Source organism: Lissotriton helveticus, chromosome 3_1, assembly GCF_964261635.1.
Source record: "Lissotriton helveticus chromosome 3_1, aLisHel1.1, whole genome shotgun sequence".
Taxonomy (NCBI): domain Eukaryota; kingdom Metazoa; phylum Chordata; class Amphibia; order Caudata; family Salamandridae; genus Lissotriton; species Lissotriton helveticus.
In genome coordinates this window covers 333,254,645-333,267,046 of record NC_136061.1, presented here as the reverse complement: position 1 = coordinate 333,267,046, position 12,402 = coordinate 333,254,645, and the positions used below count along the sequence as shown (strand labels likewise).

Sequence of the window (12,402 nt, the reverse complement as noted above, 5' to 3'; positions counted from 1 at the left end):
AAACCAGATTGCCGGGCAGTGTTAGTTGATTAACAAGTCCGCACCTAGTATAATGAATTGCTAGGCTGACAAACCATCTGTGTTTTGGTCACTTGTATTTTTATAAAGAAAGATTATGAGAAGATGTTTATGGCAACAACAAGGATTCACATCACATTTACAAAGGTTCACAAATGCATTGAAAAAACCATAAAGAATACATTAAGTCAAAACATACACATATAACAATTGTGTTAACATAAATAAAGACAACTGTAGAATGCCTCAAAAAAATTCCTTTGTAGAGGCACCAATCCTGAATGCAATTAAACAAGTTGACAACTAAGATGACAAACTAGCCTACTTGTTATGACCACCACTAGATACACATAAAGCGGTTCAACATATGATGCACAACATAGGAAGACACAAAACTATGCAACAATGTAGAGTTGTGTATGGGTTATATTCCTATTGTGCCCTAACAGTTCAGTATCTGGGTGGAACAGGACGCCGACGCGTTTCGAACCCGTTGAGTAGTTCTAAGGGTTCTCCTCAGGACAAGGATTGGAGAGGTCGTTGTCGCTGTGAATTGAGTTAAAAACATGGTGTCAATGGAAAGCTGACTACTACCTCACTTCAACTCAAACACTGTGAATTAATGGATAAATACCTTATTCTGGGAATATCAGGATGCTACCTGTGAAGAAGGTGATATAAACCCTAGTTAGTCCCTGTTGTGTAGGAAATGCTCTGAGCCACTATGTAACGATAAAAAAGGTTATCCCATTTAGAGGCACATACCTTGATGTTTAATGTGCAACGCACAAATGAGGGTTGCTGATGTAACTAAGGTCGGGAGGTGCGCCTAAAGAAAATAAATAACACGAAGTATTCAAATTTTGTCTCTTGACACAAAACTGTTCGTGTTTTAAATTACTCGCGACTGGGAAGCCAACTAAGTCCTACCTTTCTGTGCCAATGATTGATTTACAGCACGAACACAGGCGGCAGCCGCCGCGGGTTCGGCAACTAGAAATCAAGAGGAGATGCGGGGATTAGCACGATTCTTGAAACGCACACGCACTAGCTGTTAAAATGTGTTGAGAAATGTTTAGAACAAACTCACATTTTGAGACTAATGAATCGGCGATGTGCTTCGGGCTCCAGACGGCAAGAGACTGACAACGCGAGTGCAGGAGGGGGCGTGTCCAAATGTATTTAATGCGCAAGGCGTGTAAACGGCCTGATGGAACACGTAGTCCAGTTACACAAATGCCCGCTAGGTACAGTGAAATGGCGCAATCAATGGGAATAATATATTTACAAGGGAGGATCGAAGGCAATATAAAGGCAGTCAAATTGGAATTTCTGGTCTCTGTTAAAAGATCAGGCACAATTTTACTAAGGTGTTACGGGGGGCTCAGAGACTGGGGGGACACCTCAAGGAAGACCCCAAAAGAGGGTTTAGCAATTAGCAGACGTACTGTGTGTTAATGCGTGGTTGCACAGACACATGAGCAGCAGACAGCGCAGGCAAGCAATCGCTGTGGACAGGCTATCTAGAGATTACTGAGTTCATTAAGGTCATTTAGTCCCACCATTTTGAGAGATTGTGCCATTCTTGGCCATGAAAGGAACAAAAATGTTATTCTACCACCGCAACTAGGGAAAAGACACAAACTCAATTTTTTTCAGTTGATATAATAAACATGCTTCACTTGGCCCATCCTTTACAGCCGAACAGTGCAACTTCCATTGCCACTGCTGACAGTACTGTCAACAATGTGGTAGAATTTGTCGCAGTTAGAAGCCCCCAAAAATAAACAGCAACCAGTTCCAAGCACAGATCAATAAGTGGTAATCACTAAGATGACTAATAATGAACTTGTCTTACCAATAGCACCACCTTTTGGGAAATATCTTCTTTTTGAAAATAACTTTGAAGACTTAGATACAGAGTTAGAAGAATATGAGATTGTTCCTATGAATGAAGCATCAATCTATGAAATTGGATATTTTATTGATTGATGATTGTGAATCAGGAGAATCTATGCTAGAAATACCATCACAAACTAGATGGGCACAATTTAAGTGCAACATAGGATAATACATAAAGCCACCATAGACCTATGTCATGGTTAGTGTCAATATTTATTTCACTGTTTTGGCTCATCGTGGTGGTATTCCTAGAAAAGATGGTGCATGGAGAATCCAATAAAAAAGTGAAGATCCAGATGTAGCAGTCTGAATGCTGAAGGAGCAAAATAAATACATAGAATCACTATGATTTGTTTCAAGGAAATGTATTAGTCATCTCACTGTAATATGTTGTCTACTGGGAGTACTTAGGATATCAAATTCAGAGACTGATCAAGTTCCACTCATCTGTTGCTTACACTTAGATGAGATCTTACCTCCAAGTCCCTTCACCAGTGATCAGGATAATATCCAACAAAGAATTTGCTTGCAGATCAACAGTCACATGCTTCGAAGTATGATACTGATCCACATCTCACAATACAAAATAATAAGCTACTTGTCTGCTACAGCATAGATGCAGATTGGCATCTACCTATATGAAGGGCAACAAATACTGTCTTCCAACACCATCAATGAGATAACTACCATGATCCGATTGGGTGGACTAAGCCAGAGTTTGCTGTAAACTTCCCTCATTATAAAACCCCAGCAAAAAAATCTAAATTATCCTGAAACATACTTTAATATTCAAATGAAATAAATTCATGCGCAGACACAAAATTATTTACTCTATTGATTTTAAGTTGAGTATACGGTTAAAGGTTTTGTGATCTGGAAATGTAATTACACTGATAAAATCTGTATGGGAAACTAAGGGTTGACAAATTGATGGGCTGAATAGACTGCGTCTTGCATGTACGTTTGTGAAGTATGTGGTGTTAATGAATGATATGATTCAGAAACCTATGTGCAGTGGCTTTACAAGTATTGAAAGATTATCAATACCATTGTTATCTAAACAGAAATATTCTTACTTTCCAAGCTGGAAGGGAGAAGAGCATTCATTTATGATGACGTGCAAAGGCTGTTTACTAATAATAGTTTTAGAAATGTTTCTCCTGAATCAAGGAAGAATATGTGCAGGATCAATAGCAAATAGAGTGGGTTCTAAGTATAGCGGAATATGTGTTGACACTTTTAGTATAAGAACACTTTGCCAAGATTGCCTCTTCATTACATTTCATAATACATAATATATGCCTATTACATTTAAATAACATTTAAATGTGTTAACTTTGACATAAAGCTGTGAGGGAAGCAGTTAAGTAAATTGAGGGGGGGTTAAACCCTACTCAAGCAGCACCCCCAATCCTTGTCAGGGTGAGGCACAAGCAAACCCTAAAATAAACCTGTGCTCAACCTTTGCACAGAGCAGTCAGTATTAACTCAGAGGCAAAGTATTTGAGCAACCCTTTAAACAGTAACACAGTGAATACCCACCATAAGCTGATCCCACACCAGACCAGATTAGAGAATAGAGTTGTTTTTAATAAATAAGACAAGACTAAAACAACAAAAATCCAATCAGTAGAGCCGAATAGATGCAATTTAAAAAGATTTCAGCAAAAATAGCGTCAGAGAGCAGAAAGCGCCAAGTATGGCTATCTGGTTGCACCTGACCACAATGCAGCATGGGCTATAGGGGCCTAGTTAGGCCCGCTGAAAAAGAGTACCTTAAATCCTGGTGACCAAGTATTGCAAAGTTCCTCTCCAGGGAGGCGTTACGCAGCTGAGGCGATGCATCAGTTGCAAGGAGCAGCAAAGTTGTGGTGCGAGCTCCTGTGTCATCATCAAGCATCCCGTCGAAGAGGGCTTACGGAGTTATGATACAAAGACTAGCGTCATGGATGTGTCATGCTGTTCCAGAGGTGCATTGCTGGAATGCGAGAACCTGCGATGTCGTCAAGGTTGGTGTCAATTACAGATTTGCAATGCAAGGGCTTGCGTCAATGAAACTTCGCACAGTGGTGGTTCTGGTGTGAGCTACAGGGTTGATGTGGAGTCCTTTCGCTGAGGGAATCCTTGAAGCAGAGGTAATTCCTTGGTTCTGTTCTGATTTTTGCTGCGTAGCAAAGGAGATGCGCCAGTTCTGCTAGATCCACAGAATATTTGCACAGATTGAAGTGTAAAAACAGGATCCCACTGGGACAAAAAATCGGCCGTGGCACCAAATTAAAAGTGATCCCCACTAGCAAACCAGATAGATAAAAAGTCCCCCACATGTTGCAAATCAGGGCAGTTTTTTATTCATCAAGAAATAGGGATAGATTTTGAGACTCGCAAATAGCGATTATTAGCGACTCGCAATTAGAGAGTCACAAAATCTGATCTACGCACAAAACTGGGGCAGAAATAGCGACTCACTAACTAGTCGCATCTTAAATACCAAAATTACCATTAGCGAGTCAGTATCAGATTGCAAATAGCGACTGTAGTTGCAATTTGCGATAGAGGTCTCTATTAGCAAATGCAAGGTCTGAAAAGAGCCTTTCAACTTCCTAATTCAGGTAAAGGACCCCAAGATGAGAAATGGTGGCCCTGGATAACCCTGGAGGGCAGTCAGAGTGCAGTGTATAGTCCAGCAGCACACACCAACTGAGCAAATGAGCCCATACAGCTGCCAAATAGACCTTTGGATGCAGAAAATTGTAGTTCTCTGAGAGGGAACTCAAAATCCTAACAGAGGAATACTGTAACAACCACAACCAGCTATTCGGTCGTGTCTCCATGACTGTGCCTGAGTCTGAAAAAACAGAAATATGAGGGACATCTAACAGAGAATCAATGCCCTGGGAGTGGCCGACTGTTTCATTGAGGAAATCAGGAAGCGCTGTGAAGCATTCTGTATAGTAAATCCAGGACACAGGAATTCCATTTCAAGTAGTTTAACCCAAGAGAAGAGAATAAGATCCCATCCATCAGCAAACAGGCATGAAAGTAACTGACAGTAAATGGAATGTTTTCATGCAAAGTACTACAATTACATAGCTAAGATTCCATACCAACATAACATGAATCCTTACTAACATAACATTAAAGGTACAGTACAATGAGTAAAATACCACACATCTCTCTTCCTCAAACTTGAACTAAATAAAAACAAAACTTAAGAGAAATCTCAAACAAAATCTGAAAGATAACCAGGACACCTAGTTGTTCTTGAAGAGCATCTAACAATTTTAGAATCATTGTCTACATTAGATCTAGTTTGACTGAAAGTATGATTCTCCTTTGATAGATTCACATTTGTATCATTTTGTAAATTTCCGTTAACTACAACTACTCTATTCAAATTCCAAATACGACAGTCTTGTGTTTGAATAGCATTATTAAAAAGCTTGATAACCTTGATAGGTTTAATGAACTTCGATACTGAGCTATCCAACATTCCAGGACGCTTAATCATAACCCAATCACCTATTTTTACTTGGGTATTCTTTACCACTTTCTTGGCATCAAAATATATTTTCCTTTGTTTAGCTTTTCTTCTTCATTTCTTATTATCTCATTATTATCACATACACTCTCCGTCCCCTTTATCAATTCATACTTGTTATCCCAAAATGGTTCCACACACGTATTCGGTATACTACCACGAAAAAACAAAAATTTAGTTTTTCCTGGTGTTGCATGAGGAGTTAACCTATATTCTTCTACTTTTCCCATTACTTCCTTTTTCCAGTCAAGAGACATACTTTTAGCTAACTTAATGGTTTATTTAATCACTTTGGTAAATCTCTCGACTATACCATTGGCCTCTGGGTGGTAAAGAGAAGAAGTCTTATATACAATCCCTCTAGAAGATAAAAATTGTCCCATATCCTTAGAAATAAGCTGAACCCCATTGTCAGTTAAGATTGTAGCTGGAAATCCTTCCCTAGTAAATAACTTTCTTAAACATTGGATTACATTATTAGAATCAATCCCAGATAAAAAGAAAACTTCTGGCCACCTTGAATACATGTCAATAACCACCAACAAAAACATGTGTGACTCCTTGACATGTATAGGGCCAACTATGTCAAGAGCTATATCTTGCCAAGGACCATTAGGACGTCTTCTTGAAACCATAGGCTGAACATGCGTGCATTTAGACTTATCACTCAGGTTACAAGGAATACAATCTCTTATAACACACTCCACCATTTTGTCCATTCAAGGCCACCAATAAGACATACGAAGCCTTTCTTTGCTTTTTGATAAGCCTGAGTGTGAAACATTTACCAGATCAATTAATTCCTTTCTAAGACTAATAGGAGGAACCAATCTTGTCCCGTAAAATAAGAAATCATTTTCCACCGACAGTTCATTACGTATGACCCAAAATGATTTAGTCAATTCAGAATCTTCTTTGTTATTAACCCATCCTTTCTTAACCAAAGACATCACTTCACACAGGATATCATCACTCCTCAATTCTTCAGACCATCTTTTTTCTGATATAATATCATAATCCACAACACATACCAACTCATCATCAACGTCATAATCAACCTCTTCCATATGATCCTTTGAGACCAAACGTGACAGCACATCTGCCACACCATTCTCTATTCCAGGAATATATTTGATCCCAAAATTATATTCCTGTAACCTAATAATCTATTTGGTTATTCTACCAGAAACCAAATCCAATCCTTTCTTGCTAAAGATCTCTATCAAAGGTTTATAATCTGTGTGCACTTCAAAATCTAAACCCCAAAGAAATGTTTTAAGTTTCAATATTGCCCAAAAAACTGCAAAGGCCTCCCTCTCGAAAAAGAGTAACGAGTTTCTGGATCTCTTAAACTTCTTGACAAAAACATTATGGTTTGCATGCCATTCCGACCACTTTGTTTTAGAACAGCTCCTAACCCTTTTTCACTAGCATCGGTAACTAAAATGGATTTATATGCAGGGTTAAAACTTTTTAGAGAAGGAGCTTAACTTAGTTTCTCCTTGATGATAACAAATTCTTCTTCACAAAGACTAGACCACAAAAGATCTTCCCCTTTGCGTAACAATTGTCTCATTTTGACTGTAGAATAGGCAAAACCCATCACAAATTTGGCATAGTACTCAATCATTCCTAAGAATTTCATCAACTCAAGCTAGTTCTTAGGAGAACACATTTTTGAAAATTGTGTCAATCAAGTCTGACTTCGGTTTCACTCCATCACCCGAAATATTATGTCTCAAGTAAATGATAGAGCTTGACTTAAATCTGCGCTTTCCCACTTTGACAGCGAGATTATGTTTGCTAAGATTTTCCAAAACACTTTTAAGTCTTGAATCATGCTCACACTCATTTTGGCAAAAACTAGAATATCATCCTGGTATATACATACACCAGGAAGATCTTTCAATACTCTTTCCATAACGTGTTGAAATATCGAAGAGGCAGACACCAACCCAAAGGACATCTTCTTTAATCTAAACATGCCAAATGGTGTGATAAAAGATGTAAACTCAATCTGATGATATGCAGAAGTGAGATCTATCGTGCTAAATATTTTCGCTCCATCAAGTAATACCAATAACTCAGCAATATTTGGCAAAGGATATCTATCCACCACCACACACCTATTGAGTTGTCTCAGGTCAATGCAGAGGCGCAGATCCCCATTAGGTTTTCGCACTGCAACGACCGGAGCCATCCATTCACATCCTTCAATCTCCTCAATTATTCCACAATCTTTCAAACTTTTCAATTTCCTTCTTCATATCTTCTTTAACAGAGAGAGGTACACTCCAAACTTTACAACACACCAGAACAGCATCATTTTTTTATTGAATTTTATGTTTAAACCCCTTTAGACATCCTAAAGTTTCTTTAAAAACATTAGGGAACTCAATCTTTAAATCAGATACAAACTTGTATTCACTGTTCCTTTCAACAGATTGAACTTTATCTCTCAGTTGTATAGTTGGATTAGCGTTAGGATCTAAAAATACTCCTAACTCGCCTTGGTGTATCCAGCTAATTGAATGAAATTATATTTATATAGCGCGTAGCTACCCTGAGGCCTAGTAGCGCTTATGAACCACACAGAGAAAGCACATCAGTTTTAGGGCACATAACTGAACAGGTGAGTTTTAAGAAGCGTGCAAAAGGCCAGTATGTTTGGTTTGTCGCGCAGAGTGGAGAGGAGAGAGTTCCAAAGGTTTGAGGCATTCAAGGAGAAAGAGCGTCCACCCCACTTGGAGCGACGGACTTTCCTGGACGTGGCGAGGAAGGCTGAGCTGGAACGAAGATTTCTGGAGGGATGGTAAGGGGTAACCAGGGAATGCAAGATGGCCGGATCCGATTTCCACATGGCTCTATGATCCAGGCACATGGCCTTGAGCTGAATCCTGGCCCGGATAGGGAGCCAGTGCAGAGACCTCAGAGTGGATTTTGCAGATTGTCTCTGGGGAATTTGGAGCAGTAGACGGGCCGCGCAGTTCTGGATTACTTGACGTTTTTGCATGGTTGCCTGCGGGGCACACAGGTACAGCGCATTCCCGTAGTCAAGGCGGGAGAGTATGAGAGCTTGCACCATAATCCTTCTCGCCTTGAAGGGAAGCAGGGGAAGAACCTTTACATTTTTGACATTGCATTTTAGTACCTAGTACATACCCTTCATCAAAATGTCCTCTTTCTAATCACTGGTATATGCCACTGTGCCTGAACATGTAGGAGTCATGGGTGCTCCCAGGATATTTTGCCACGATTTCTGTTCTGATATTGTTTGCATTGCAGACAACTTGGATGTTCAGGGAATGGGTGTTCTTACAATTCATGAGAATGGGATGGGGGACATGTGGACACATAGGTCTATGCACCTGATGACCTGTGGGAATCTGGCTATTAAGTAGAATTACATTTTCACAGTTTGCATTTCCATATCATTCCTGGGCAGGTGGGTGTGTTGGTGTATGTAGAGGAGCAGGGCATCTAGGAAATTATGTTAAAAAAATGCAAAAGTGCACTCTCCGATACGCCTCCAGCCACTACTATCACATCTTGGTAATTGCCACCGGCTAATAGGTGGAGGGAGCACAACACCTAAACATGGGTGGGGATTGCAATGCTGCGCTTCGTACTGCTTTCAAGGTGTGGCTTTAAGGTGGCTATTAGCTCCAAGATCACATTGTTACTCTGTATGGTTTGTATATCTTTTCCTCTGTCTTCTCAAACATGGTCTTCCTGACTCTGATTATCCGCTCCTGTCTCCACCTCCTCTGCTGAGCAGCCAGTATATAAATCCTCTTCACAATCATGTACAGGGAAGACATAGTAGAAGTCCCAGATGCATTATGTCGTTGTTCATTTAGCTTGGGCCTGGTTACCAACTGTTCTGACTTGGTGGTAAATTGCATGTGTAAATGGGTTGTTTTGTGCAATTTGCGACTCGTTTATAAATGCAGTTTGCAACTCGCAATTAGGGATTGCCTAACTGGGACTCACAAAATCTGGGTGCAATATTTAACTGGTCGCAAAACGTACGCATTGCTATTTTTGCTTTGCGAATGCTTGTCTTACATCGCGTACAGCCATTTTTGGTATCCGCAAAACAATTTGTGACTGGTTTGCGACTATGTAATCCGTAGTACAACTGGCCCATGATTGCAGCAGTCAATGTTTATGGTAACATTAGGGAAATCAATAGTGAAAAACTGGCTACCAGGCTATACTACAGGTCCACTAACGGCACAAACTAAACACACCCCACTCAATGAGCAGTCAGACCAGCCCTGTCAGAGTGCCTTGTAGGCTAGGATGAACCTGAGTACAATCATAATTTTGCACTGTATTGTTACCCTAACTGCTACTCTAAAATTGTACCAGTACAAGATACATAGGGGCAGATTTATGATAACTGGCGCATCCACCATGGGGCAAAAACCGCACAGATGCGTGACGCATCTGTGCCGTAAAGGTGGCGCATTGCTGGAGTTGCGTCGCAAGCGCGATGCAGCTCCAGCAAGGCTCGGGGGTGCCCCATCTTTACAATGCTGCGTCAAGACCTACGCCTGCTTCAAGCAGGCGCAGGGTTTTGACGCTGCATTGGCCTGAAAGTGACTGAGTGAAATCTTGTAGATTTCACTCAGCCACTTTTGCGAGAAGCACCTGCCCCGGAACGCCCACCCTGCGCCGGAACGCCCACAAGTGGCGCAGGGCTTTACAACGTGACGCATCTGCCTAGATGCGTCACGTTGTAAATGGGTCGTAGGGATGCGCCACGTTTACGCCGCAGTTGCGTGACGCAAAAGTGGCGCATTCCCGACATAAATCTGCCCCATAATCTGGAAATGATGCTGTACAATTGCATTAGTCCAACATCAATACAAGCCAGCAGCAGAACTTCACACTTCCCCGCTTCACATTATTAATAAGGCCCTCAGGCCTCCTGCAGAAAAACTTGGTGGTGTGTTTGGAAGATGGTTATTCTAGTAGCACTGAGGATAGGGATTCTCTTGTGTTCTGTACTAACAATAAATATATTATTGTTTCTCCAGCCGTCTTCTGCCATCTCGCCCAGTGTGAAGTGTGCAGAGCCCACTCCAGCAACATCCTTGCTGTCGTCTGTGAGCTGCAAGATTGGCTACCCAATTTTCAGAAAATCAGAGGTAAGTCAGTAAATCACAAGGCCTGTGCAGCCAGTGAGATTCAGTGTTGAGTGAAAGATACTGCATTTTCCCTATTGGCATCTTAGGGCCTCATTTAAATGTATCAATTTATCAATCAGTCAATCAATCAGGACTTGTATAGCATGGTTACTCACCAGAGGGGAGCTGAAGGTGCGGGGGCTGCAAGTCCATCTTGGCGTGGAGGTTCATTGAAAGAGCTAGGTTTTGAGATCCTTCCTGAATTTGGCAACAGACAGGGATTGTCTGAAGTAGAGGGCCAGGGTGTTGCAGGTCTTGATGGGGAGGTAGGAGAAGGAACTTTCTCCGGTTCTGTTCTTATGAATCTGTGGGATGGTGGCCGAGGCAAATTGGGCAGAGCAAAGTTGTCTGGCGTGTACGTGGAATGAGAGGTGGTGGTTCAGATATGCTGGTCCTGTGTTGTGCAGAACTTTGTAGGCATGTGTGAGGAGCTTGAAGGTGATTCTCTTGTTGACTGGGATACAGTGGAGTTGTGGAAGGTGTTGTGTGATGTGACTGCGCAGGGGATGCCCACAACCAGTATGACTGCTGCGTTTTGAACGTTCTGAAGTTTCCTGATCTATTACTGGGTGACGTCGGCATAGAGTGCGTTGCCGGAATCAAGTATGCCTGTGATGAGTATGTGGGTAACCATCTTTCTGGAGTCTGTGGGGATCCATCTTAATGTATTTCGTAGCAGGCAGAGCGGGTGGAAGCAAGGTGAGGATTCGGCATTCATTTGGTGGTTCACTGTGAGCAAGGAGTTCAGTATGATGCAGAGGTTACTTGCGTGGTCCTTGGGGGTAAGAGGGGTTCCTTGTGCGGCGGGCCACCAGGAGTCGACCCAGGCTGAGGGGGCGAATCCCAGAGGGAATACTTCGGTCTCGTCCGAGTTGAGCTTGAGGAAGCTATCTGTCACCCAGATGGCCACGGCCTTCACCCCACTGTGGGAGTTGGTTCTGGCGACTATGGGTTCATTGGTGAGGGAGAGGATAAGCTGGGTGTTGTCAGCGTAGGAGATGATGTTGAGTCCTTACTTATGCCGTGGGAAATCATGATGCTTTTTAGTTTAGTTACGTGGACACATACATACAGTGCTAAACTCTAGGTATCTAGCTGCTGTAAAGGACTGCCATCCTGACGTACAGCCAACTGATTTTTTCATTTTTGGAATGTTTAGGCACCATTCATAATAAAACTTTACAGTGCACACATAGGAACATCACAACGTTAGCAGCTGTACATGGGCCTTTTGTTTTTGCACTATTCTTTAGCATAAAATGAGTCCTTGCTTTAAAAATTGACACAAGAGCATATTTTGAGTAAAATGTACAGCAGAAATGCTGGATTTTCGTTTCACGGAGGTACTTGTAATTCTGTGTAATTTTGCCAAAACGTCCTGTAATTACACAAAAGCATTTTAAAAATTCGCACACCTCTAGCTACGCTCCTGTTTCCAACAGGATCTGGCAAGATCCTTATGCTACGAATCCCCATAATTTTGAGCATTTTGTATGTCTATTTCACTTCATCTATAGGTCCCACTCTGAATACTTTTGCAAAAATCTCACGTGATATTGTAAAATGGCGATCTATGATATATTTGTAACTGACTTTTCCTTCTAGAAAGCAATAGAACTGCAAGGATAGTCACTGCCTGATTACAAACTAGCTTCAATATTAGCAAGTATTACCAAGGCGTTATTTTGATGCTTTTCCCCAGTGCAAAGATTCAACATGGGCCTACTGGCCACGTGAACAGATGTTCAC

At 41.4% G+C, this 12,402-nt stretch overlaps 1 protein-coding gene across 2 annotated transcripts in view; it reads left to right on the top strand.

The window, feature by feature from the left end:
• The window catches only part of ITGAE (integrin subunit alpha E), an 844,898-nt gene that overhangs the window by 668,310 nt on the left and 164,186 nt on the right, over window positions 1-12,402 (top strand). For both annotated transcript variants that reach the window (XM_078679953.1, XM_078679952.1), the window contains exon 23: window positions 10,504-10,614. In XM_078679953.1, coding sequence (XP_078536079.1) covers window positions 10,504-10,614 — 111 coding nt within the window. The remainder of the gene's footprint in view (window positions 1-10,503; window positions 10,615-12,402) is intronic.